The 23746-nt window shown below is 40.7% G+C and overlaps 1 protein-coding gene across 1 annotated transcript in view; it reads left to right on the top strand.

Moving 5' to 3' along the window:
• TSPAN3 (tetraspanin 3) overlaps positions 1-20478 on the top strand; it is a 174942-nt gene extending 154464 nt beyond the window's left edge. Inside the window, exons 3-8 of the mRNA XM_056128751.1 lie at positions 6423-6614; positions 6821-6895; positions 8653-8754; positions 11978-12130; positions 13242-13325; positions 19561-20478. Of these exons, the coding sequence (XP_055984726.1) occupies positions 6423-6614; positions 6821-6895; positions 8653-8754; positions 11978-12130; positions 13242-13325; positions 19561-19653 (699 nt within the window). The 3' untranslated portion in view covers positions 19654-20478. The remainder of the gene's footprint in view (positions 1-6422; positions 6615-6820; positions 6896-8652; positions 8755-11977; positions 12131-13241; positions 13326-19560) is intronic.
• The last annotated feature ends 3268 nt before the right edge of the window (positions 20479-23746 follow it).

The raw sequence follows: 23746 nt of genomic DNA, 5'->3' as shown, positions 1-23746 counted from the left end.
TATATATCAGACTAAGTTTAAACAGAGCATGTTTTGACTCGAGACTATCATTATAGCAGTAAAAGATGTAAGATGATTTTAAGACACTAAAATGGTGCAAGGTTGTAATTTTGGGAAGCTTTCAGAAATGCACTCTACTATGTTAACAATTGATTCCTCTTAGAAGAGAAGCAGTACATAAAAATCTAATATTACTATAAAGCTGGGGCCGAAGCAGTAGTACAGCTGGTAGGGTGCTTGCCATGCACACCGCTAACACTAGTTTTATCTGCACTGTCTTGTATCATTCCCTGAGCACTGCCTGGAGTGATTCCTGAGTGCAGAGCTAGGAGTAACTGAATATTGCCAGGTGTTCCCTGCCACCCAGAAATCAATAATATAACTATAAAGAAGACTTTGAATTAAATTATTTCTGCTGGTACTCCTCCCCCCAACCCCCTTTGCTTTCTGTTTTGATATCTGCTTTCTTATAAAGACTAATGTATGTGGTGTTTTTACCCAGTCTTTTTTTTTTTTTTTTAACTTTTTTTCTCTCAACATTCTAGTCACTTCTGTTTTACCAAATGATTCTTGAGGCAGAAATCGCTACAAAGGAGCATTTCATACAGACAAGAAGAACCTGTCAGACAGATACTCTGCTTTTAGCTGGTGGTCCCTCATCTTTAAACCATTCTGATTCTTGCCAGTTCTATACTTGAATCCATGGCTACTCTATACCTCTTCTGGAAAATCACTTCTGCTGTTTTTGCTTTATCTTCACCCAAATGTTCTGTGTGAAGAATGCTTCCATCTTCGCAGATCTAAATTTTCATATAGACACTCATTTCACAACAGAGCTATTTTATCTCCTGACTTGTAACAAGTTGAAATCCTTTTTAGTATTGCCACATTCCAATCGCATATTTCACTGGTTGACTTGTCTCCTTTGATTTCATAGTGCTTCTTTCTTAGAAAAAAAATTTAGTTTTACTGTGAATTTTAACGGTTCATCAACTGTTTATTTCACAGGATTTGAAAAGTATAGAAACAAAACACTAGTTTTTAAACTAGAAAATCCAATCTTGTGTAAAGAGGAAAAAAATTTTTGAGTGATTCTGGGGGTTGAGTCCATGACCTCACACAGAATGAAATTTTTGTATTAAAGGGAACTTCATATTTGTGTGTATGTGGTGGAAAGATCAAATAATAAAATACATTTCTGGAACTTGTACATTTAAAATTGTATAACAGAATAGCTTGCTGTTATTTTAAAGAACATCTTAGTATTATGGTAAAGCATTGGCTCTCCTCAAGTCTCAAAATTCTGTGACTGCATTTGGAACAAGAGCTTGTTAAAAAGCTAAAAAATTTCTTATTTTTTTCTGTAGTTTCAGCTCTCAGCCTTTCCCTTAAATTTCCCTTCACTTCTTGCTAAAAAGGATGAATATTTTTAGTGTGCTGTTCTGGCACAGATCCTCCTTACAGGCCCAGATTTTCTCAGCAGTGACTAAAGCAGTTCAGCTGCTTCCAAGTTCTACGTTTCATCTCCTTCTCTGTCGCACCTCCCCCCACCTCCCCAGCTGCTTTGCTGGCAAAGTCTAGATCCTTTGGTAGAGCCCAATCCCATCATGACCCTTCAAAAGAAGGATTTAACCCAGCTCACCTTTCAGCCTTCTTAATAGCCACAACTGCTGTATTAAAAATCTTACTGTCAGACCAGAGAGACAGTATAGCAAGCAAACAAACAACAACAACTTCATGTCTACAAAATCCTTACACACACCAATTAGGAGTTCTTTAAAATGACCTTTAATGACCTAACAGACTCTTATCTGTTTTTCATAGTGATGGTTGAATGTCATGAAAGCACCTGTATTTATGGTGTTTACAGAACTTCAACTGTTAGGATACCCACTCTATTTTTAGAGAAACTGATAGAATTTCAAGAGTTGCTTATTAACCAACTTCAGGTACAAGCACTCTGTACAAGAAGACAGATTTGAAGGGGTCCTCAACTGAGAAAGTAGTTTCAGTCTTATGAATAATTTGATATATATATAGTCTCAAGCTAGCAATCAGTGTAGTTTCTGAAATATGTTGCTTCCTGCAATCTTTTCAAAACTTAGCTCTGCTACCTTGTGTTCTTAGTTCTGTTGTGGATGTTGGATATTGACGGGTTTGCAGCTAAGAAGAGAAATTTCTTAATCTGTTAGAAGAGGCAACTTTACAAATGACATTTCCTACTAGCCTTGCATTATATTTGTGTGTGTGTGGGGGGGGGTGCTCACCTAACTGTGTTCAGGGCTTACTCTTGGCTCTGCACTCTGGGATCATTCCTTGCAGAACTTGGGGGATCGTATTTGTTGCTAGGGATCAAACCCGAGTTAGCCACATGCCTGGTAAGCACCCTACCTGCTGTGCTATCTCCAGCTTCCCATTGCATTTTTTAATGTTGATTTGATTGGGCTATTTTGTTTTTGCCTCTTCAGGATCTCACATTCAGAGTGGGGATGGGTATGTGGGAGGAGGCAGTGGCAGCACTAGAAGTATGTCAGTTGGCCCGTTTCCAAATAGGACCCAAGTGTGAGTCTCAGGAATCTCCTTAGTCTGAGGACTTGTTTTATTTTTAAACTGCAAGTAGCTCTTCAGTGTCCTCTGCTTCAAACTAATTTTTTAGTATATAGACAGTTTTCATTAATCTGTCGCTGTCACTGTCCTTAAAGAAGGATTTAACCCAGCTCACCTTTCAGCCTTTTCACTCCTGACTCTGCACTCAGGGATTACTCCTGGTGTTCCTCAGGAACTATATGCAACGCCGGGGGTTGAACTCTGGTTCGTCGTGTGCAAGGCAAGCGCACTACTACTGTACTATCTCTCCAGCTCCTTAATCTAAGCCTTTCAAAAGAAATACATATTCTTTATTTAACTAAGATAATTTAGGACACTCGAGGGTAGAGATAACTAGTGAAGATGAACTGGACAAAACTTTTATTCATATTAGGATTTTTTTCAGCTCTCAAACTGAGGACTGAAAGTGTTCAGCAGTGTATATGTGTATATGTTTATATCCCACACATATGCAGAAAACTAGTATTTTATAATAGTGTTAAATAGTTCACATACTTCAGTAATTAATGAACCCAAACTGTTAAGCTGTTTTTCTCTTTTTCCTCTCCCCTGACATCATTCTGTATGATATTCCCTCAAAATGTGTTAGTAAAGTCAAAGGACCTTTGCATGGCAGTGAATGCTATAAATGGAGAATGTGTGAATAACACATTCTAGACATGACAGCCATTAGGAATTTAATAAGCTTGGCAAAGTTTTTGAACAATTAGCTGAAAACTATAAACTTTGAATAAAGAGACACAACACAAATACTAACCGAAGTTTGTCATCGATGAGGGATTGTAAGCCTGATTTCAAGGAATGAGATGAGAAAAAATATACTCAGTATATTTTGACATATGCCTGCTCTGTGCCATGCCCTGTTTTAGGTGATACGGGATTGAAAAACCAGATGAGCAAAATTTGTGCCAGTAAGGAATGCTGGGGCATGGATCGTTATAATTGCAACCACTGTAACAGATGGTCTCTCAGAGCTATATAAGGATGTATGTGAGTAGACATAAGGCACAGAATTCAGTTTGTAATGGTCGAGTCGCTTTGATAAAGGAAGAGGTGACATTTATTATGTCACCTCACATGCCAGTACAGTTCCAGTCTTAGTGGCAAGAAGTTCCCAGCCAGGGCTGAAGCAATGGTACAGCGATAGTAACAGCAGGTAGAGCATTACACAAGGCCAACCTGAGTTCAATCCCCGGCTTCCCATACGGTCCCCCAAGCACCACCAGGAGTAATTCCTGAGTTCAGAGCCAGGAGTAACCCCTGATAATCACTGGGTGTGACCCAAAAAGCAAAAAAAAAAAAAAGTTTCCAGCCAGATGAAGAAAGGAAATTCCAAAGTGAGTGGCAGATTTCAGAAAATGGTATCTGTGTATTATATTTGTGTATTTATCTCATCCTAATTTTTTGTCCTGGGCCAGAGAGATGGGTTGGGTACTTGCTTACACAGGACTGACCCAGGTTAGATCCCTAGCACTACATAGGTCAGTGGTAGAGCCCACGCCTTTCAAATGTGAGCCGCCAGATTTGATCCCCAACCGAGCCCAGCCAAGAGATTCCCTAAGTGAGAAGGAAACCCTAAACACAGTTGGGTGTGGCATCAAAACCAAAAAATAAAAAAAATCATAAAAACTAATGTCTTGTGAGGTTTGTAAATTTTCATATAAGAACATTATTGAAAAATGGAGGGTCAACAAGTTTAAGGTGGATAGTGATAAGGCCCAGATTTATCTTTAACCAACTGCAGTGGGATTGAAGAGGAGATATTCCAGGGGTGTGTACTGGAAGTAAACTTGAAGAAGTTTGGTGCTTGCTGGGATATAGAGGCAAAGGCAGGCCAAATGTACAGAGTAACTCAGATGTTTGACTACAAAAATTAGATCTTTTAAAAAGGAGCTGAGGTGAGATGGGCGAGAGAAAGAAGTTTGAGGTGGGTTGAGAGTTAGGTGTCTGGGAATTCCAGAGGGGACTGTGAAGGTCTGAGAGGTGAGCTACAGTGACTTGTGAAGCTGTGGCTAACATCGCCCAAGAGATAGTTTAAATTTTAAAATTGCCTCTGTTATTCTGTTTGTTTTCTCATTGCAAAAAAAAAAAATCCCTGCTATTTAAAAGAGAATCAAGTTGTCTTTTCAACTTTACATAGCTTTTTTTAGATATGACAGTGATTCTAATGCCTAGTGCAGGAAAACAAATTGATGAAGCCCAAGCCTAAGCTTAAGAAATCAATTGAAAGCCGGAGAACCTGGAAAACACCCTTCCCTGTCCTCAGAAGAATTGAGGACTTGGGGATAGGTCAGTGGTAGAGCCCACGCCTTTCAAATGTGAGCCACCAGATTTGATCCCCAACACCACCTCACATGCCAAAGAGAAAAGAAGGGGGAAATTAATTAGAAATGAAAACAGCGGTTAAGATACTTGCCTTACTTGCATCCCACCCAAATTCAATCCCCAGCACCATGTCTGGTCCCCTGAGCACCTCCAGGAGTGACATAGGAACACAGGGCCAGAAGTTACCTCCGTGCCCTGCTGGGTGTGACCACAGAGGCTCCTGAACACTGCTGGCGTCGTTTATGTAATTTCCAGTACCACAAATTCGAAGCAGCACTGCATCCTCCGCTCCTTCACCTCAAACCGCTGGCCCAGTTGGCCTAGAATCACCAGGAGAGGCCCCTAGCACTGCTTGGGAGATTCTCCACCCGCCTCATTAAAAAGGAAAACTGAATTTTCAATTGAGAGGAGTTAATAACATTTCTAGTATCTTTGTGGAGGCTTCTTTTCTAATTTGAAGATTAATGAATTGTGTTGTGTTTTAAAAGATGGTGAAATAATTACTTTTCTGTGAAAATCTCAAAGCACTTTACAAGTGATAATTCATTAAACAAAATGTTTTAACACTTAGCCTCACACTGCACTTGATCATTCACATAGAAGCATATGAAGTTGAGAAGTTGTCAGTATCACACCGGTACACAATAACAAAATTAGAGGAGAATGTTTATAATTCTCTAGCTGGAGAATGGTATTAGAATTGAATGAGGCTTAGCTGTTTCTTCTTTCTGCATTCACTCTCCCTTGGGTTAGGTTCTCTAAAACCTTGTTATTCAGACTAGGTCAAAACCCAATTGCAGCAGCATTAGCTGAGAGAGAATTTGTTGGAAATACAAGATCTCTAGCCCCAGCTCCAGCCAACTGTGATACCCAGGTGATTGAAGTTTATGGAGCACCCTTCTGAAGGATAAAGAGCTCCAGAAATTTGCAAAGTTCTTTAGTAACTGAGTCCTCTTGCTTTACCACTTTAAAGTAATAACCAGGTCAGTGGGAGGGGAAATGTATATCTTAATTACTGGTTGTTGTTTTTTTTTTTCCAAGATGGATGGAAAGAACTATTTGGACTCACATTGGTGGGTTCAAATCTTGCTCTCCCACTTAATTCCTAATTTCCCTGTTTGTTGAAGTCTGCTTTACCACCCCGTGATCTGTACTGGATTTATAGTTGAAATATGAGAGAGAGAGAGAGAGAGAGAGAGAGAGAGAGAGAGAGATCAATATTAGTTGTTGGATTGATTGTTCTTGGGTTGTCACTGAACTAGTTATTGAAAAGTGGATGATTTGGAAAACTTTGCATCTGTAATAAAGAAATGTTCTTACTAATGAATAAGATACTTTTCAGCTCCGTTGGGAGGGAAAAAAGCCTCAAATAGAATTAAAAATAATGGGAAATATTATTAGATTATAAACTTCTAAGAAATGGTAGGAAAACTTGATCAGCAGCTCTTAGAGACCTTTATTTTTACCATGCTCTGATTTGTTTTCTCCAGGGGGCAGCTGGCATTTTATGCTATGTTGGCGCCTATGTCTTCATCACCTATGATGACTACGACCACTTCTTTGAAGATGTGTACACGCTCATCCCTGCAGTAGTGATCATAGCTGTCGGAGCCCTGCTTTTCATTATTGGGCTCATTGGTTGCTGTGCCACAATCCGGGAAAGCCGCTGTGGACTTGCCACGGTAGGTTCATGTGCCACTGACTGCATATGTCATGACATGCAGGAGAAGCCCATCTGGGCTGCTTGCTTAAACTGAGCATGGCTCTTATAATTGGAGCAGAATTGGTACCTGTCTTAAACTTCTAATAGTTATCATAATTTTTTATCAAGAGTATTTAGAGCTATTTTTTTATTTGTATTTAATTTTTGACAATTGTTTCCTTACAGTTTGTCATCATCCTTCTCTTGGTTTTTGTCACAGAAGTTGTTGTAGTGGTTTTGGGGTACGTTTACAGAGCAAAGGTATGTTGTCTACTGTCATTTATGTTTTTAAAAGTGTTTTAAGTTATTCAAGTAAAATGCAGTAGTTCTTTTTATCTGAGAAAATATTTTCTTTTGCTTTACTTCAGTTTAACTACTACTATTAAAAATGTATTTTTAAATTTCATTTTCATAAAGTTGTTCACAGTAATTGATTATATTCTGATTAATGTTTTAGAAGAACTAAATTAAGGATTACATTTCCTGTAAAGATTTCATCTCCTGTAGCTTTTTTGAAAGATTCCTCAGTGGATTGGAGCACATGCCCGAGGCCAGGGGTTTGATACCTGCCACTGCATGGTTCTTTGAGCACGACCAGGGGTCACCTTGGACCTCTATGCCCAGAGTAGCCTGTGAACACCAGCAGGTGTGGCTAAAAAATAAAAAACAAATTCCCTCTTTCCCATCCCCGCCTTCCAATACCACCCTTCTCAGCCCTGAACCATCAGACCCATACTGCTGGGCTGAACATTGGCATGAGGCCCCAAACTCTACCTCATTTTCCCCATCTCTGTGAGGTGTCGCTCTGTTTAAAAAATGCCTGAAACAAGGGCATAAAAAAAGATTCTGAATGTGATCCAACCTGCCATAATAGAAATGAGAGAGGAAAAAAAAATAATGAGAGGTCCAGCTAACTCAGACCCAAGACTATTTTCTTCTTCATCTTGGTAATTTCCTCTCCCCTTTTCTTTCTTCTTTATGTTTGCCTCCATTTGTTTTCACCTGCAGTATATGCGGCTTCAATTCAAGGATAACCCTAGAGCCACACTAAAGGCATAGTAGAACTATTATCATTAGTAAAAGATCTGTCAGTTTTACAGTCAAACCATTGATATATAAGGAACCAGGCTCCCATGCCAAAAAAGAAAAGAAGAATGCATTGAATTATGACTGTGTCATTTATCATTTTATCATTTTTATGGTCTCATTACATCACTAATTACCAAAAGGTCTAATCATTTATGAAAGGTAAGAAGACTCTGATGTGAGCAAACTATTAAATACTACTTTGCTTCCCCCACTTTAGTAAATGTCAGCAGTAAGTTTTGAAGAATGTATTTCCTGTCTCCTCGTTCACATACAATGAACTGCAGCTTTTTCATATGTGGCTAAGTCTAGACATTGAATAAGTAAAATGGAAATAATATTAATTGTCCCAAAGTTGGTGTGTTTTTTTTTGGGGGGGGGATGGGAAGTGCAGGAGTTGGAAGGGTTGAGTTTTATTTTTTCTACTGGGAGAAGAAACAGGTGGATCTTCTGAGAACCCATAGTAAACTTATTTGTAAAGAAATGCAGTCCATTTGTAATTTAGAACATATATCTCAAGGCCTACTGCTTCCTCCTAGAGTTTTTTCTTTTGTTTTTTTTTGGGGGGGAGGGCCACACACACCTGGGCTCAGGGCTTATGCTTGGCTCTGTGCTGAGGAAACACTCTTGGCAGGCCTCAGAGAGGATGGGATACCAGGGATTACAAGGCAAGCACCCTGCCAACTGTCCTACCTCTCCATCTCATTGAATAGAATTTTATCCTGTCATTTACATATGGTCTTCTCTTTGAAAACTCTTAATCTTATATGTTATATGTCTGAATCTGTGTAGAAGTAGAAAGAGAGTTTTTTTCTTACAATAAATTGATAGAGCTATCTGCCAACTTTTAATACATGCCATTTAAGAGTTTTTGTTGGTCTTTACTGTTATTTTTACTAGTTTTTCTGGGATAATAAATTTTTTTGTTTCAGGTGGAAAATGAAGTCGATCGCAGAATTCAGAAAGTGTATAAGACCTACAATGGAACCAACCCTGATGCTGCTAGCCGGGCTATTGATTATGTACAAAGACAGGTAAATTCTTTTTGGTTTTATAATTGTAGTTTAGGTATTGTGGTTACCATTGTTAACTTTTTTTGTGTGTGTGCAAAGTGACTTCATTTTCCTACCACCAAAGAGCCTAAGACCCTCCACCACTGTTCCTAGTCACATCTAGTCTACCTTTTTTTTTTCCCACCTCCCAACTCCCTCCCCCCATTGCTGGGTAATCTCAGTTTTATAATCAAAGGCCAACGGTTTGTCCCCATTCAGTACTTACTATTTTACTTTTTGGTTTCCCTATACCACAGATGACTGAAATAATCTGGTATTTTTCCTTTTTCACCTGGTTTATTTCACTTAGCATGATGCCCTCCAGTTCTATCCAACTGCAAGATTTTATCTTTTCTTATAGTTGCATAGTATTCCACTGTGTATGTTTGCTACAACTTTTTTTTTATTCATCTGTCAGCGGACTTTTAGGTTGTTTTCCATATCCTGGCTATTGTATTTAGCTCTATAGTGAACATAGGTTTGCTTATATCTTTGTTTGTTTTGGTGGGTAGGTCAGAGTCTGCTCCCAGCTGTGCTCCAGGTTTATTCCTGACTCTGTGCTCAGGATCACACCTAGTGGGCTCAAGGGATATATGGAGTGCTTGGGATTAAACCCAGGTCCGCTGGGTACAAAGCAAGTGCCATACCGACTATACTATCACTTCAACTCCTTTTATCTTTTTTATTTAATTTTTGTGTCTTGGGATAGATGCCAACAAGTAGAATCACTGGGTCATATGGAAGCTTTAGTCTTGGTTTTTAAAAGAGCAATCGATACTGTTTTCCATAGAGACAGATAAACCAGATGACATTCCTACCAACAATGAATAAGGGTTCCTTTTTCCCCACATCCCTGCCAACACTGACTATTTTTTTTTTATATATACCATTTTCACTGGTGTGAGAGGACTATTTGTCCTCTTTAGAGAAGTGTCTTGTTTATTTCCTCTTACCATTTTTGATGGGTTTATTTTGTGGTGGTGTTGAGTTTGGCACATAGGCACATATTTTATGTATCTTGACTTTAGCTTTATGTATGGTGTATAGATATTTTCTCTTACATAGTACAGTGTGCTTTTTTAAATTTTTCTATTTTATAGGGCTGGAGCGATAGCACAGCGGTAGGGTGTTTGCCTTGCACGCGGCCGACAGGGCCAACCCGAGTTCAATTCCTCTGCCCCTCTCGGAGAGCCCGGCAAGCTACCGAGAGTATCTCGCCCGCACGGCAAAGCCTGGCAAGCTACCCATGACATATAAGATATGCCAAGCACAGTAACAAGAAGTCTCAAAATGGAGACGTTACTGGGCCTGCTCGAGCAAATCATTGAACAACTGGAGGACAGTGACAGTGACAGAGTCGTTCACAATATTTGATTACATTTAATATTCAAACACCAGTCCCACCATCATTACATTTTCCCACCACTGTATTTTGGATATTTCCATACTGAACTCAATCCCTGCCCCAAAGCAGAACTGAAATAGTATATTTTGTATTATTTGTTATGAAAAACCACTGAAAATGCTACAGAAAAGTATCCTTAGATAGAGGAAAGATTATGAAGATTGTTGTATTTCACCCAGGGGCCATTAAGCCCTTGTGTAAGAGTTCACTAACATGTTGTTAAAGGTTGAGCCTTGTGTGCTTTTATATATATATATCTGTAAAAAAAAATTATTTTCCTCTAAGATGGGTTGCCTTCTACTTTGAACCCCATCAAATATGGTGTGGTACACTTGGAATATGAGTAGGATGTGTGGTAAAATGTGTCTTTTTTTTTTAGCCCAAGTTTCTTTTACTGTATACAAAAACGTTTCAGTTTGATGTAGCCCCATTTGTTTATTTATTTTTTAGCCCATTTGTTTATTTTTGCTTTCATTGCTTTTGCCGGTGGAAGGACAGGTAAAAATTCTTCAGGCAAATTTGGTTTTGAGGGCCTGGCCATTAACTCAACATTAAACTTACTCTACTGTTACTGTGTAAACAAGCCATGTTCCATTATAGCCATAGCCAATTTAATGATATTTCTAATATTTTTGCCTTCTTGAAAATATTTCTTCCCTATCACCTAGTCAAAACCAGATAAAGAGCACCTGACTTAAAAAAACATTTTTGAAGTGAACTGGAGAGGTGATAAGGGAACAGAGGTGTGTGTCACAGGAGAGGTGGGGTCCAGATGCACTTTAGAGGTGTTGCATGGTCATCATGTGCATTGAGAAGGCAGAGGTAGAATAGATGAGGCAAAGCTTGAAAACAGAATAATTGTAGAGAACATGAAGCATTTATAAATATAGAATAATAGAGATTTTTAAAAACTTAAGTGTGCTTCAGAAATCGTCAGCATGGGGTCAGAGAGGTAGTCCAGGGGTTAAGGCCTAGCACACAGCTGACCCAGATTCAGGCCCCAGCACTACATAGTCTCAGAGCAGTGCTGAGAGCAATCCTGAGCATAGAGTCAGGGCACCCCCGTAGATACCACTGGATATGGCCAAAAACACTGCCCCAACCCAACAAACAAGAGTCTTGAACATTTCATCAACCTTGTTTCATCCATTATTTTCATCTGATTCTGTGGGTGGAGTGGCCAAGCAGTATACTAGGCCACCAGGAATTCCAACATGGTGCCCAGTTCTTCAGAGTCTGCAGCCCTGTGAGCCATTTCCTCAGCTCTACTACTGTACCTTAGGAAAAAAAGAGTTTAAATATGTCATTGGAAATAATACTGAATTCATAACCCTACATTTAACATGTAAAATAGGAAAGCTTCTTAATTATAATTACAAAGTTTATAAACTTTGTAGTATTTCATATGGCAAAAAACTAGCCAGGAGTGGCTCCCAAAATCAGAAAACAAATTCACAGTCATGGGTCCAGAGAGATAGTCTGTGAGCCAATACCAACTTGATTGTTACACTGACATGGTTTCCTAAATACCACCAAGAGTGATTCCTGAGTACAGAGCCAGGAGTAATGCCTGAGCACCATCAGGTGTAGACTTCCCTTGCCCCCCATTTTTTTTGACCCCTTCATTACACTGACCACATTTTAACTGCATGTAACTTTATGTAGCTCACTGCTACCATACGGACAAGCAGGCTTTCTGTGATTACAGAAAGTCCTCTAGAACGTCACTGGTCTGCAGTGTCTGGAACTCTAGCACAGGTATATGTGCTAGAATAATATTTCTGTTCTCTTTTCTACCAGCTGCACTGTTGTGGAATTCACAACTATTCAGACTGGGAAAATACAGACTGGTTCAAAGAGACCAAAAATCAGAGCGTCCCTCTCAGCTGTTGCAGAGAGACTGCCAGCAGCTGCAATGGCAGCCTGGCACACCCCTCTGATCTCTACGCAGAGGTAAGTTAAATCTGTTGGCCTCACCTTGAGTCTGTTCTGGTAACCTTTCATCAGTATGAATCACTTCTACCTAAAACCACCTTCTATCTCCTTTCGCTTGACTTTAATGGTATTTTACTGTAAGCTTTAATTTTTTAGAAAATTCCATCCCTATCTCCCCCTTTCCTTCTCTCCTCTTCACTTCCCTTCCTTTCCCTCCCTCTCCCTCCCCTTCTTTTCCCTCCCCTTCACTCCCCTTCCTTTCCTTCCCTTCTTCATCTTTTCCCTCCCCTTCCCCTCCCTTCCTTTTCCTTTCCCCTCCCCTCCCTTCTTTCTCCTGCCCCTTCCCCATTGTCTTTTCCTTACATCTTAGTTGTAATGATATCAGTTGCACATGCGCTATGCTGTGCTAACTGGCATGTTTAATTGTACTTGTCAGGCATTTGCACACTGGCTGTTGTGTTCACTGGGGTTTGTGCTTCCTAAGTTATTGTGCTTTACCTGTACTTGCCAGGGAACTGCACTTTCTTATGGTGCTTGCACATAATTTTTCAGTTGCTGTGCTTGCTACAGGTTATACCTTTTCTTGTGGTACCTACATACACCTGCTGTGGTGCTGCCCGAAATTGCATGTTATACTTGGGTCACAGGTAGTGTAGCTGCCAGGCTCAAATAGTTGAGCTGCAGGTCACACTCGGTGCATGTGGGATACCCGAATTTGAACTTGGGCCCATACAGTAGCAAGGTAGGTACTGCCCAAGTAGCCCACTGTGGTCTTTTCCTCTGTGCCTACTACAAATTATTTTTGTTTTATTTATTTATTTATTTATTGACTTTTTGGGTCACACCCGGTGATGCACAGGGATTACTCCTGGCTTTGCACTCAGGAATCACTCCTGGCGGTGCTCAGGGGACCATATGGGATGCTGGGAATCAAACCCGGGTCGGCCGCGTGCAAGGCAAATGCCCAACCCGCTGTGTTATCACTCCAGCCCCCTATAAATTATTTTGAAATGCATTTTTTTCTCCTTCAGTTTCTGTCATTTTCATTAGCACCAATAAATACTGCTGCATATGACCTTGACGCTTTCACTTAAAAAGTCCTCAAATGAGGTTGACTCTGGTGTTTCAGGGATGTGAAGCACTCGTCGTGAAGAAACTTCAAGAAATCATGATGCTCGTTATCTGGGCGGCGCTGGCATTCGCAGCTATTCAGGTGAGCACAGAAAAGGAGTGTTATCAGTGTGTGCTGCTCTCTGTGGTCAGTCTCAAGTAGCTTTTAATCCCTAAGAGTGATATAGGTAGCCAGGAAGTGATTGAAGTACCAAATCACCCATTTCCAACATTTTCACTTACCTGAGTCTAAACGCAGAAAATGTGTAAGAAATAGGGACACTGTGTATATAAGGGACACTCTTCTATATTTTTTTCTCTTTTTTTTTCAGATTTTATTTTCACATGTTTAGAATACAGACTACAGTAAGGGTGGAGTCATAATGGGTAGGTCACTTGCCTTGCATGGGGCCAACCCGGATTTGATCCCTAGAACCTCATATGGTTCCCCAAGCCCTGCCAGGGAGTGATCTCTGAGCACTACTGGATGTGGCCCCAAAACAAACAAAATAGAAACTGCAGTATATTCTTGGGAGTCCTTTTAGTAGAGCTTTACCAGATTTTTAAAAACTGTTCTACTATTTTCCAATTTGGAAATGGAAAGTTTTGATTTCTTTCTTATGCTTTGATTTCTTATTTTTTTTCTATTTTGAAGGATTTCATATGTTCATAAATGGAGAACTGGTACTATACTAGTAAAATGTTTATTCTAATAGGAGAAATTTCTTTGCTTTACAGAAAAGACCTTCAAATGAAAACTGAGGTCCTAACCTCTTATTTGTATCTGTGTAGTTCATTACTTTTAGACTGGTAGTCGTCAGAGTGCCTAAAAATATACCACACCATTGTTGGTAGCTGGAGACATTTGTTTTCCTGACTTTTAGCAGTGAGAACACTCTCTCCACCCCCAGCCCCTCAATAACAGGATGTGCAAAGTAGCTGGTAATTGCTTAATTATCTCTCACTTTATTCCCAGTCCTCCCAACACTGTCTCTCTCCCTCCTCTTTTCCCTCTCCCCCACTTGCGACTACTTTGTTTATATCCCCTCCTCCTTTTCTTCCCCTCTCCCATTCCTAGTTTCTCAGGTATATGCAGTCTATCTTAAAATTTTCTGTTGAGGAGGCCAGAGAGATAGGAGAGATAGTACAGTGAGTAGGGCACTTATCTTGTACAACCCTTGTTCAATCCCTGGCGCGACATATGATTCCCTAATCCCTGCCAAGAGTAATTCCCAAGCAAAACCAGGAATAAGCTCAATACCACTGGGTATGCCCCAGAAACAAACAAAAAAAGAATTTCTGGCAGGAATGTCTTAAAGGAGTGTTACCACTGGGAACCATTTAATTAAAAATCCATTGCAGCGTATCTAGTCGGTGTTTTGGTAGTTGTTATTGAAATACACGTTAGGCCTAGAGAACTTACTTTAGGAAAGTATAGTATCTTGTAATTGTTAGATATAACTGAAGTAATTGCCAGTTTAAATGTAAATTGCTTGATTGTTCTGTATATTTGAACAACAGCTAGTATATTTAATGAGACGTGCCTTTTAAAATGGCACAGGGATGGTTGTTTACTTTGCTGGTATTCAAACAGCCCTGAGACGAATCATTAAAAAGCCTAGCTTTTTATTTGCCATGGTCTTTGCCCTTCTAAGCATTTACTCTGTGGCTGAGCAAAGCAGTAATATGTTGACCAGCAAGGATGTATTTCATATATTGATAATCTGTGCAAACACATTCATTTAAAATAATGAAACATGAGGGAGATCTCTTCCCAAGTGAAATCCTGATCTGTATAATGGTACTAAGACAGAACACACTACTATGTAGCAGAAAGGCTTTCAAGCAGTTTGTTGTGTAATTATGATGAACTATGCAACATGTAATAGATGACTGATGAAAATCATGCCCGTCCAGTAATTAAAATTATCAACTAGCCAGGTAATTCTTCCTGAAGTATTTTTCCATGGGAACTAAAAAAATATCCCGCTTGGGGCTAGAGAGATAGTATTGCAGGTAGGGCACTTTTCTTGCACACAGCAACCTGCATTCAATCTCTTGAACTATGTATGGTTCCACAAGCCTCACCAGGAATGATCCTGGGGCAGATCCAGATCAGGAGTGCAGAGCCAGGGTCAGCCAAAAAGGATCAAGAAAGAAAAAGTCCTAAAAGTCTTGGAGTTAGTTTTTTTTTCCCTAATACTTCTTGAGTATAGAAGACATTTTAAAAAATTGAATCCCTTTCATCATTTTAGCTAATCAGAAAAATACTTCACATCATCAGAAGTAGTCAGCCTCCAACTAATGATCAGTAATAAATTTTACATTCAAAGAATCTGGCCATCCAGTAGACAAATTTTGCATTTTGATTTGTAAAGTTCTTGGCAAAGTTGGATAAGAAAAGTGAAAATTATCTTTTGAGTCTCACAAAGTTGACGTGTCCTCAAAATGAGTGGTAAGGCAAACTTTTTCGGAGAACAATTTGCCAAGGCAGTTCGTGGGATGCTTTTTTTTCCCCTCATTTATTTGTTAAATGGCTGGAGAGATAGTACAGGGATTAAGGCTCTTGCCTTACACTGAGCTGACTCCGCCTGATTCAGTCCTTGGCACTGAATGTGGCCTCCCTAGCCCCACCAGAAGTGATTCCTGAACACACAGCCAAGAGTAAGCCCTGAACACACAGCTGGATGTGTGTTCACAAACCAAACAAAAGCAAAATGAATTGAAATAACAATTCAGATTGAGCCTTTAAAGAGGGATTCAAATTCAGTGTCTTGATTTTAACAGTCTTCTTAAAATTTTTTTTTTTACTTTAAAATTTATATTTGTCTTGGGTAGCTAAGTTTTGTGTTTTTTTGAATTGGATAAGATTAATGTTGTTAACTGCTTGAAAGTTTTTTAAAAGATTGAGAATGCCATTTGATAATTTTTTTTAAAAAAAGACTTGGTGAAAGTGCAAACCTCCCTCTCAGTCCTAACCCCATTTCTCAAGGACTCCCAGGATAGGCAACTCTGTTGCCAGTTTTCTCTGTATCACAAATTCCAGGAGTAATCTGTGTTATTACAAGCACCTATCTTTTATGCACATGAAAGCTGATACCATAGCAGTTTTGTACCTTGCTCTTTTTAAGAATTGTGCTCATTACAGTTCTCGTTTTTGTTTGGGCCACATCTAGCAGTACTCAAGGACTGTTCCTGGTTCTGTGATCACGTGTGACTTCTAGCAGTACTCAGGGGAACTTATGTGATGTCGGACTCAAACTAAGGTGATGGCAGTGGTCGTGCACGCACGGCAAGTGCCTTGCCTCCTGAACTCTCTCCAGCACCCTCCACCCCGCACATACAATTTTAAGAAAAGTATTGCCGAGTTCTTTTTTTTGTTTTTTTTCTTTTTGGTCACACCCGGCGATGCACAGGGGTTACTCCTGGCTCTACACTCAGGAATGACTCCTGGCAGTGCACGGGGGACCCTATGGGGTGCTGGGAATCGAACCTGGGTTGGCCGAGTGCAGGGCAAACGCCCTCCCCGCTGTGCTATCGCTCCAGCCCCCGCCCCGTTTCTTAAGTGGTAACATTTTTCACAGTCTCTATGTCACAGCCAGACTGTTGGCATTGATTGTAATCCAACAGTTTTATTCATATTTCTCGTTTCTGTGCACATGTTTTCAGTTTTCTACAGTGATGACCTGTGTAGGTTACTGTAAGATGCTTACCACAAGATGTCACCTGGTACATTTTTATAGCTTACTCCTTTCTTCTTGTGCCTCCTCCCCCCATACCCTGGCAATTGATAATCCATTTATAAGGTGTCCTTTTAAATGTTTTATAAATAGACCCACCCAGTCCATAAATTTTTGTCCCTTGCTTCTTAAAATCAAATTATTACCTTACTAAAGCATTCCGTTTTAAGGGCATACTTCATGATTGATCTAATCTACATTAATGGGTACTGTTAGTCCTTTTATTACAGAAACTCAAGTAATAAATATTTTCTGACGTGTGTTTTAGTAAAGTGTACAACAAAAATTATAGTCATAAAATTGAGGGATAAGGGTGTTTTTGATAGGTATTTTAAATTTTTTCTCAAAAAAAGGGTGTTAGCATCATGCTTTTCTAATATTGTATAACAGTATTTTCCCACAATGCCATCTATACGGTATATCATAGAACATTTTAATTTTGTTTTGTTGGTTTGGTTTTGATTTTATATCCATACCCAGTGGTGCCCTTGGCATACTCCTGTCTCTCTCCTCAGGAAATATTCCTGGTAGTGCTTGGGGGACCATATGTGGTTCCGGGGAGCAACCTGATTCAGCTGCATGCAAGCAAACACCCTACATTATTTCTCTGGCCCCAGAACATTTTAATTGCTGCCATTTTGTTTTAATTCCCACTTGCCTTGTATCTAGAAATCATTTTGCGGTTACTAGGTATTATATTTGGACTAAGTGCACTGAATATTGCAGGGTAAATGTTGCCACAAAAAATAATCATGGAACTGAAATGCTTGTGTAATATATCCAAGTCTATTGTTTGGGAATTTCAATATTAATGAAATTTTACTGTAATAAAGCTTTGGAAATAGGTCTTAATGATGAGATTTGAACTATAAGAAGTTCTTGTATAGACTGTAATTCTTAAACAGATTTTATTGCTAAGTGTAAGAAGGGTTTTATTAAGTTTACATAATTGTTTTTAAATCAGTACGAGCTGACTTAATTGAAATAAAAGTGAGGAAAGAAATGATACTTATTTCAGACCCAATGTTGAGAATGCTGACTTGTCAAATAGAAGTAAACCAATTGAGAGGAATATGAGGAGGTGGGGATAAAAGGAGAGCTTTTTTCCCCCAGCAAGTCAGTAATTTCTTAGCTTAACATTTTTATTACTCAATTTAACATTGCCTGAAAACATAATTGTATTTGATTTTATAGCCATTCTAAGAATGTTTTGATGTACAGGAAATGGAAATGTATTTCTTTAGGAATTAGGTACTAAACATGTCTAGAATTGACTTAAAGTATTTAGTAAACTTTAAACAGTATCTACTTTTAGGATGTCTTTGTGGTACTTTTAGTAAGCACTCAGCAAAGATTAATATAATGAAACTGACAAGCAGCAAGTCTTTATCTTGAGTGGGTAGAATATAGGCTAATTGAGGGCAGAAATTGGAGTGTGCGGCTTTATACCATGGAGAATTCAGATTGAGGACATCCTTATTCTCTCTGTGTGTGTCTCATTAGTGATTAATCTTCCAGTTGAACTTTGAGAGTCTGTTTGTGGATAAGGTGCATTTTGTTGAAATGAGATTGACCCCTATTTGTACAGAGAGCCTGCCTTTTGAAATCAAATAACTTGAGACCTTTCACTGTCAACGAAAAGTTAAAATGGCAAATTAACTTACTCTTTTTTAGTTCTTTGGTTACTGTTTATATTTGTGAAAAACTAGATAAGAAAATTCTAGAATCATTTTCTTTTTAATCAGCTTAATTCTCTTGCTTATCCAAAATAACATAATACCTTTGTTGTTATTCTAGTATTCTACCACTGAAGGATTAGGGTTTATTAAAATAAAATGAAGGAAGAATGACCTTTAAAAAGTAATATATATGTAATACCAGAGAGCCAGACTTGGGTTTCAGAAATAGAAAGTAAATGAGAAAGAATCAGAAGCCTGCAGGCTATGTTTTTTGACATTAGGATTGGTTTTCTACCATGGGGCTTTTGGGCTTTTTGTGTATTGGTTTTGTGGATTGTTCTAAAGGAACCTCCCCTGAATCCAGATGCCTGAAGAGACGACCGTTGAATAATTCTCAAAAAAACATGGCTCAACTCTTTTTCTCCCTACATCTTTACTGCCTAATTGCTGATCAGAAGCCACCCATGTCTAAGTTGAAAGTAACTGTAATGAAACAGTGCGGTTCCTTAGTTGCCTGACTGCATTGCCCAGGTGTTTGGCAGCCACACATGAGTGACGGCTGCCATCTTTGAAAGCCTAGGTGCAGTTTCCGTCATTGGAAAAGGCTCTTTGTCCATCAGTGCTCTAGATGGAGAGTTAGATGGCAGTAGGAGAGCCTTGATTTTCTGCTGGCTTCACAAGCAACTCCTAAGTGTGAGACAGGAAAGCTAAAAGTTAGTGCTTAGACAATCCCTAAAAAGATAATTATTCATTAGAAATTGTTTCTGTTACTGCTGTTAATTGGATTTGTTTTCTCTCTCTCTCTCTTTTTTTTTTTAATGCTCTGCCTTGTTGCACTTTGATGCCTTTTCATTGCAAACAAGGAAATGCCTCCTGGTTTTAAGATCTTCAGTCTCTGTCCATTGTTCCTTCCCCACAGCTGCTGGGCATGCTGTGCGCATGCATCGTGTTGTGCAGAAGGAGTGGCGATCCTGCCTACGAGCTCCTCATCACCGGCGGAACCTACGCGTAGTAGAAAAGGCCTTTTAAGCCTCGTTCCTGTTCGGAAGGCGAATTGAGCAGGTCCACTGCTGTTGGCCTCCTGAGTTCATTTAGTTGAAGCACACACACACACAGGTGTTGGACAGAGCGGCTTGGCTCTTCATGTGCCCACCTTCTTCCCACCCACCTAAGACTTTCTTTTCCCCTGTTCTAGCAGACTCTCCCTATCCCCGATTTTTTCAGGAACAGGAAACTGTTCTGATTCAGAACCATTGCAGGTCGTGGAGTGTTGTGATGTTAGAGGAGTTGGGGCCTGCTTCTGATGCCTCCAAGCAGTAACGGGACGGCTGCTGATGTGTCACTGGGTCCTTTCAGTCTTTCATGGTGGAGAACTCCTGGCCAGAGGTTTTGGGGAGAGGGGGAGGAAGCCAGTTGTCTGGTTAAAGTTCATACCAGATGATGCCCCTCATCAGTGTCCTTTCAAAAAATATATATATATACATATATATATACTATAGTCCAATAAGATAGCAACTGTACAAAATGGCTAAAATAGCTTCTAGAATCATACAGTGTGTGTTTTGGTTCATCTTCAAAATCAGACTGATCTCTGACACTAGTGGTTTTTAATCAAAGCTGGCTTTATAGGAGGAGTATAATGTATGCACTACTGTTTTAAAGCAATTAGTGTGAATGTGTGCGTGCATGTTTTTGTATGATTGAGCCCATTCATCATAAGTCTAAACTTGTTAGGAATAATGTACCCATGTAGGCTAGCAAAATACTACATTTAGTATGTAGGTGTGATCAGCTGTAAATAGAAAAATCTAATTCAATAAACTGTATCAACCCTCAACATTGTAATTTTTAGTTTTTAGTTACTTGGGGTCTCACCAATTATAAAGCAGCTAAAATTTAGTGTTGAGTTGGTTGGGTTTTTTTTTTAATCTTTCTGGGGTTGGGGGGTTGGGGGTTGGCTCTGCACTGAGGGATTACTCCTGGCACAGCTTGAGGGACTTTGTGGGGTCCCAGGGATCAAACCCAGGTCAGCCGCATGCAAGACAAGCTTCCTTCCTGTACTGTCTCCTCAGCCCCCTGTTTATTTCTTGTGGCTTCGATGCAGTCCATCCTTTGCTTCAGCTCCATTAAGTTGGAATAATAATTTTAATATGGAAGATTTCCTCCTGTTTGGGTCAATCTTGTACTGTTTAACTTTCCTAAGGTTATTAGTAACCTTCCTCCCCAACCTTATTTCCCCTTTAGGGCACCCTGTACCCATAGGAATTCCCTAATGTTGGGAGGAGCGGTCCCCGTAATTTCTAATGAGCTTTGTTTTATGGGTGTACAGACTTCTCAGAGATTTGAGGACTTTTTTAGATTTTTCAGTTCCTTTCTGTCCCTTACGTGATGTATTTCCTTGGGAGTTCATCAATTTTTAGTTCTTTGCACACATTATTTTGTAATCATAGTTTAGGTAATATGGTTCCAACTTAGTCTTTATGTTTTTCATAGTTTAGTTTATGTGTTAGTCTTTATGCTTTTGATATACAAAGATCCCAGCTCTTTACCACCAGTTCAGTCATCCATTTGTGTGAAAAGATAAGTCAAAGAAGAGGTGGCACAATCTGTGCACAAGTCGGGCTGATCGCTTTGTTCGAGGGCAGGTGAACTGGTGGTTGGAAAGTAGCCTTCCTGTCCTCACCGCCCCCCTGCCCCAAAGTTACTGTCTCCCTTCTAATGATGTACCTGCAGGCAGTTGGCCAGCATCAGGGAGGCTGTCGTACAAAAGTTTGGGAAACTCGTGTGCAGCTGCCAGACCAGGTTGGGGGGAGTGGGGCAGAAGGCTCTGTGTAGGCCAACAGCCCCGGCTGAGCACAAACCCCATGCTGCCTGCTCCCTCGGGGCCACCCCCACCTCCACCACCACTGCTGAAGGCCTGCAGTTGCTGCTTCTCAGCACAGAGCTGCAGGCTTCCAGACATTTCCATGAGCTGATCGGTGGGCAGGGTACACACAGGAGGCTGACCAGGCAGCATCCTCCTTCCCCAGGCACAATGGGTTTTTTTTTTTTTTTTTTGCTTTTTTTGGGTCACACCCAGCGATGCACAGGGGTTACTCCTGGTTCATGCACTCAGGAATTACTCCTGGCCGTGCTTGGGGGACCATATGGAATGCTGGGAATCGAACCCGGGTCGGCCGCGTGCAAGACAAATGCCCTACGTGCTGTGCTATCACTCCAGCTCCCCCCAGGCACAATGTTTAAAATGTCGCTGCCATCCCCAGTTTATATCAGTTTATTGCCAGATTCTAAAGGTTTTTCCATGTCAGAAAGACACAGATGTTTTTCCGCCCCTCGTATCCTATAAAAGTGCATCTTCTAGAGGGCTGGAGCAATAGCACAGCGGGTAGGGCGATTGCCTTGCATGTAGCTGACCTGGGTTCAATTCCCAGCATCCCATATGATCCCCTGAGTGCATTGCCAGGAGTAATTTCTGAGTGCAGAACCAGGAGTAACCCGCTGTGCATCGCCGGGTGTAACCCAGAAAGCAAAAAAAAAAAAAAGCATCTTCTGGATGGGCACAGCACTTGAGACATGGTGATGATGCTATCCTTGTCTGAAGAATGTGGGGTCCTGTTATCAGAAAGATTAATGGAAACAGATGATGTCCATCCATGTCACAGTGGGACCGCAGAGATGTGAGGTCAGGGACAGCTTCCTGGAGGAGAGGCCCAGAGGGAGAGGGCACATGGGAGTGTGGGGTGTGCAGGGGTGTCCAGGAGGTCACTGAGAAAGCAGGACTAGAGGAAAGGTGGAAATGAAAGACCGCGAGGACAAACAAAATACCCTGCCAATCCACGGTGCACCCAGCAGAGTGCCAAGAGGTGAAATGTCAGTGAAACATGCTGAGCATGCTTTGGGCAACTCCACCTGCGGGCAGGAGACGATCTGTGAGGCTTCTTTCCTCTCCCTCCGCCCTGTCCGCTGGCAGGCAGCGCAGTGCATTCATGGCTCCCAGTCTTCTGATTTATGCCCTTCTCACTGGAGTTGGGTGATACCCCCTTGTTGTTTTGAAATGCATCTCCCTGATAATAAGTGACAAACACTTCTTCATGTGTTCGCTGTCTAAGATGTTTCTAAAGGTACTCAGGCATGTGTGTGTGTGTGTGTGTGTGTGTGTGTGTGTGTTGTGTACGCATATATATGCCTCTCGGAGAGCCCAGTAAGCTACCGAGAGTATCCCGCCCCCTCGGCAGAGCCTGGCAAGCTATCCGTGGCGTATTCAAAATGCCAAAAATAATAACAATAACAGGTCTCATTCCCCTGACCCTGAAAGAGCTTCCAATATACAGTCATTGGAAAAGACAAGTAAGGAGAGGCTGCTAAAATCTCAGGGCCGGGACGTTACTGGCGCCTGCTCGAGTAAATCGATGAACAATGGCATGACAGTGATACAGTGATGCTCAGCCTTTAACATCGCCTGGATTGTCCCTTTCTGTCGGTCCCTCAGTCTAGTTGGTTTTCTTCCTTCTGAGTCTTGAATGAGTTGTCTGCTGAGTAAACTTTTCTGTGAATTGTTGTGTGTGCAGCTGTTGTGACTGGGACATTCTTCCCTGATCCTTTACCCCTCCTGGTTCCTCTGCCCTGTCACAACATCCTTGCCTTCTTCACGCAGCATCATGTTCTATGGCTTTCAGGGTCTCTGGGTCTTGGGTGTCACACAGGGGCCTCGTGGAAGCCCCCTGAGCCGCTCCACTCAACATCCGTCAGACAGTGCTGAGTGCATGGGAAACAGACTCCTGCATGCTTGCTCTCGTGAACCGGGCTGTGAATGTGAAATCACAGCGAGAGTTGGAAAAGAGTTGCTGCTCCCAGCCTCTCCTGACACTGGTGGGCATGCAGTGTCTGAAGTGAATCGTTCTGTTGCCACAAGGATTCCCCTCGGTCTTTCTAAAGATCCCATTAGCCTGGAAGGTTCTTAGATTTGAACCACCAGGAGAATGTCTGCAGTTTTTATGCTCAGCTTTCAGAGATTTGTTTCCTTCGGTCTATGATAGACCAAGATGTCGGCCTTAAAAGAAAATTTCTCGGGCTGGAGAGATAGCACAGCGGGTAGAGCGTTTGCA

This window comes from Sorex fumeus, unplaced genomic scaffold (assembly GCF_029834395.1).
Source record: "Sorex fumeus unplaced genomic scaffold, SorFum_2.1 ptg000067l, whole genome shotgun sequence".
Lineage (NCBI taxonomy): Eukaryota > Metazoa > Chordata > Mammalia > Eulipotyphla > Soricidae > Sorex > Sorex fumeus.
Note: the sequence above shows the minus strand (reverse complement) of the source record. Positions and strands in the feature narration are given on the sequence as shown.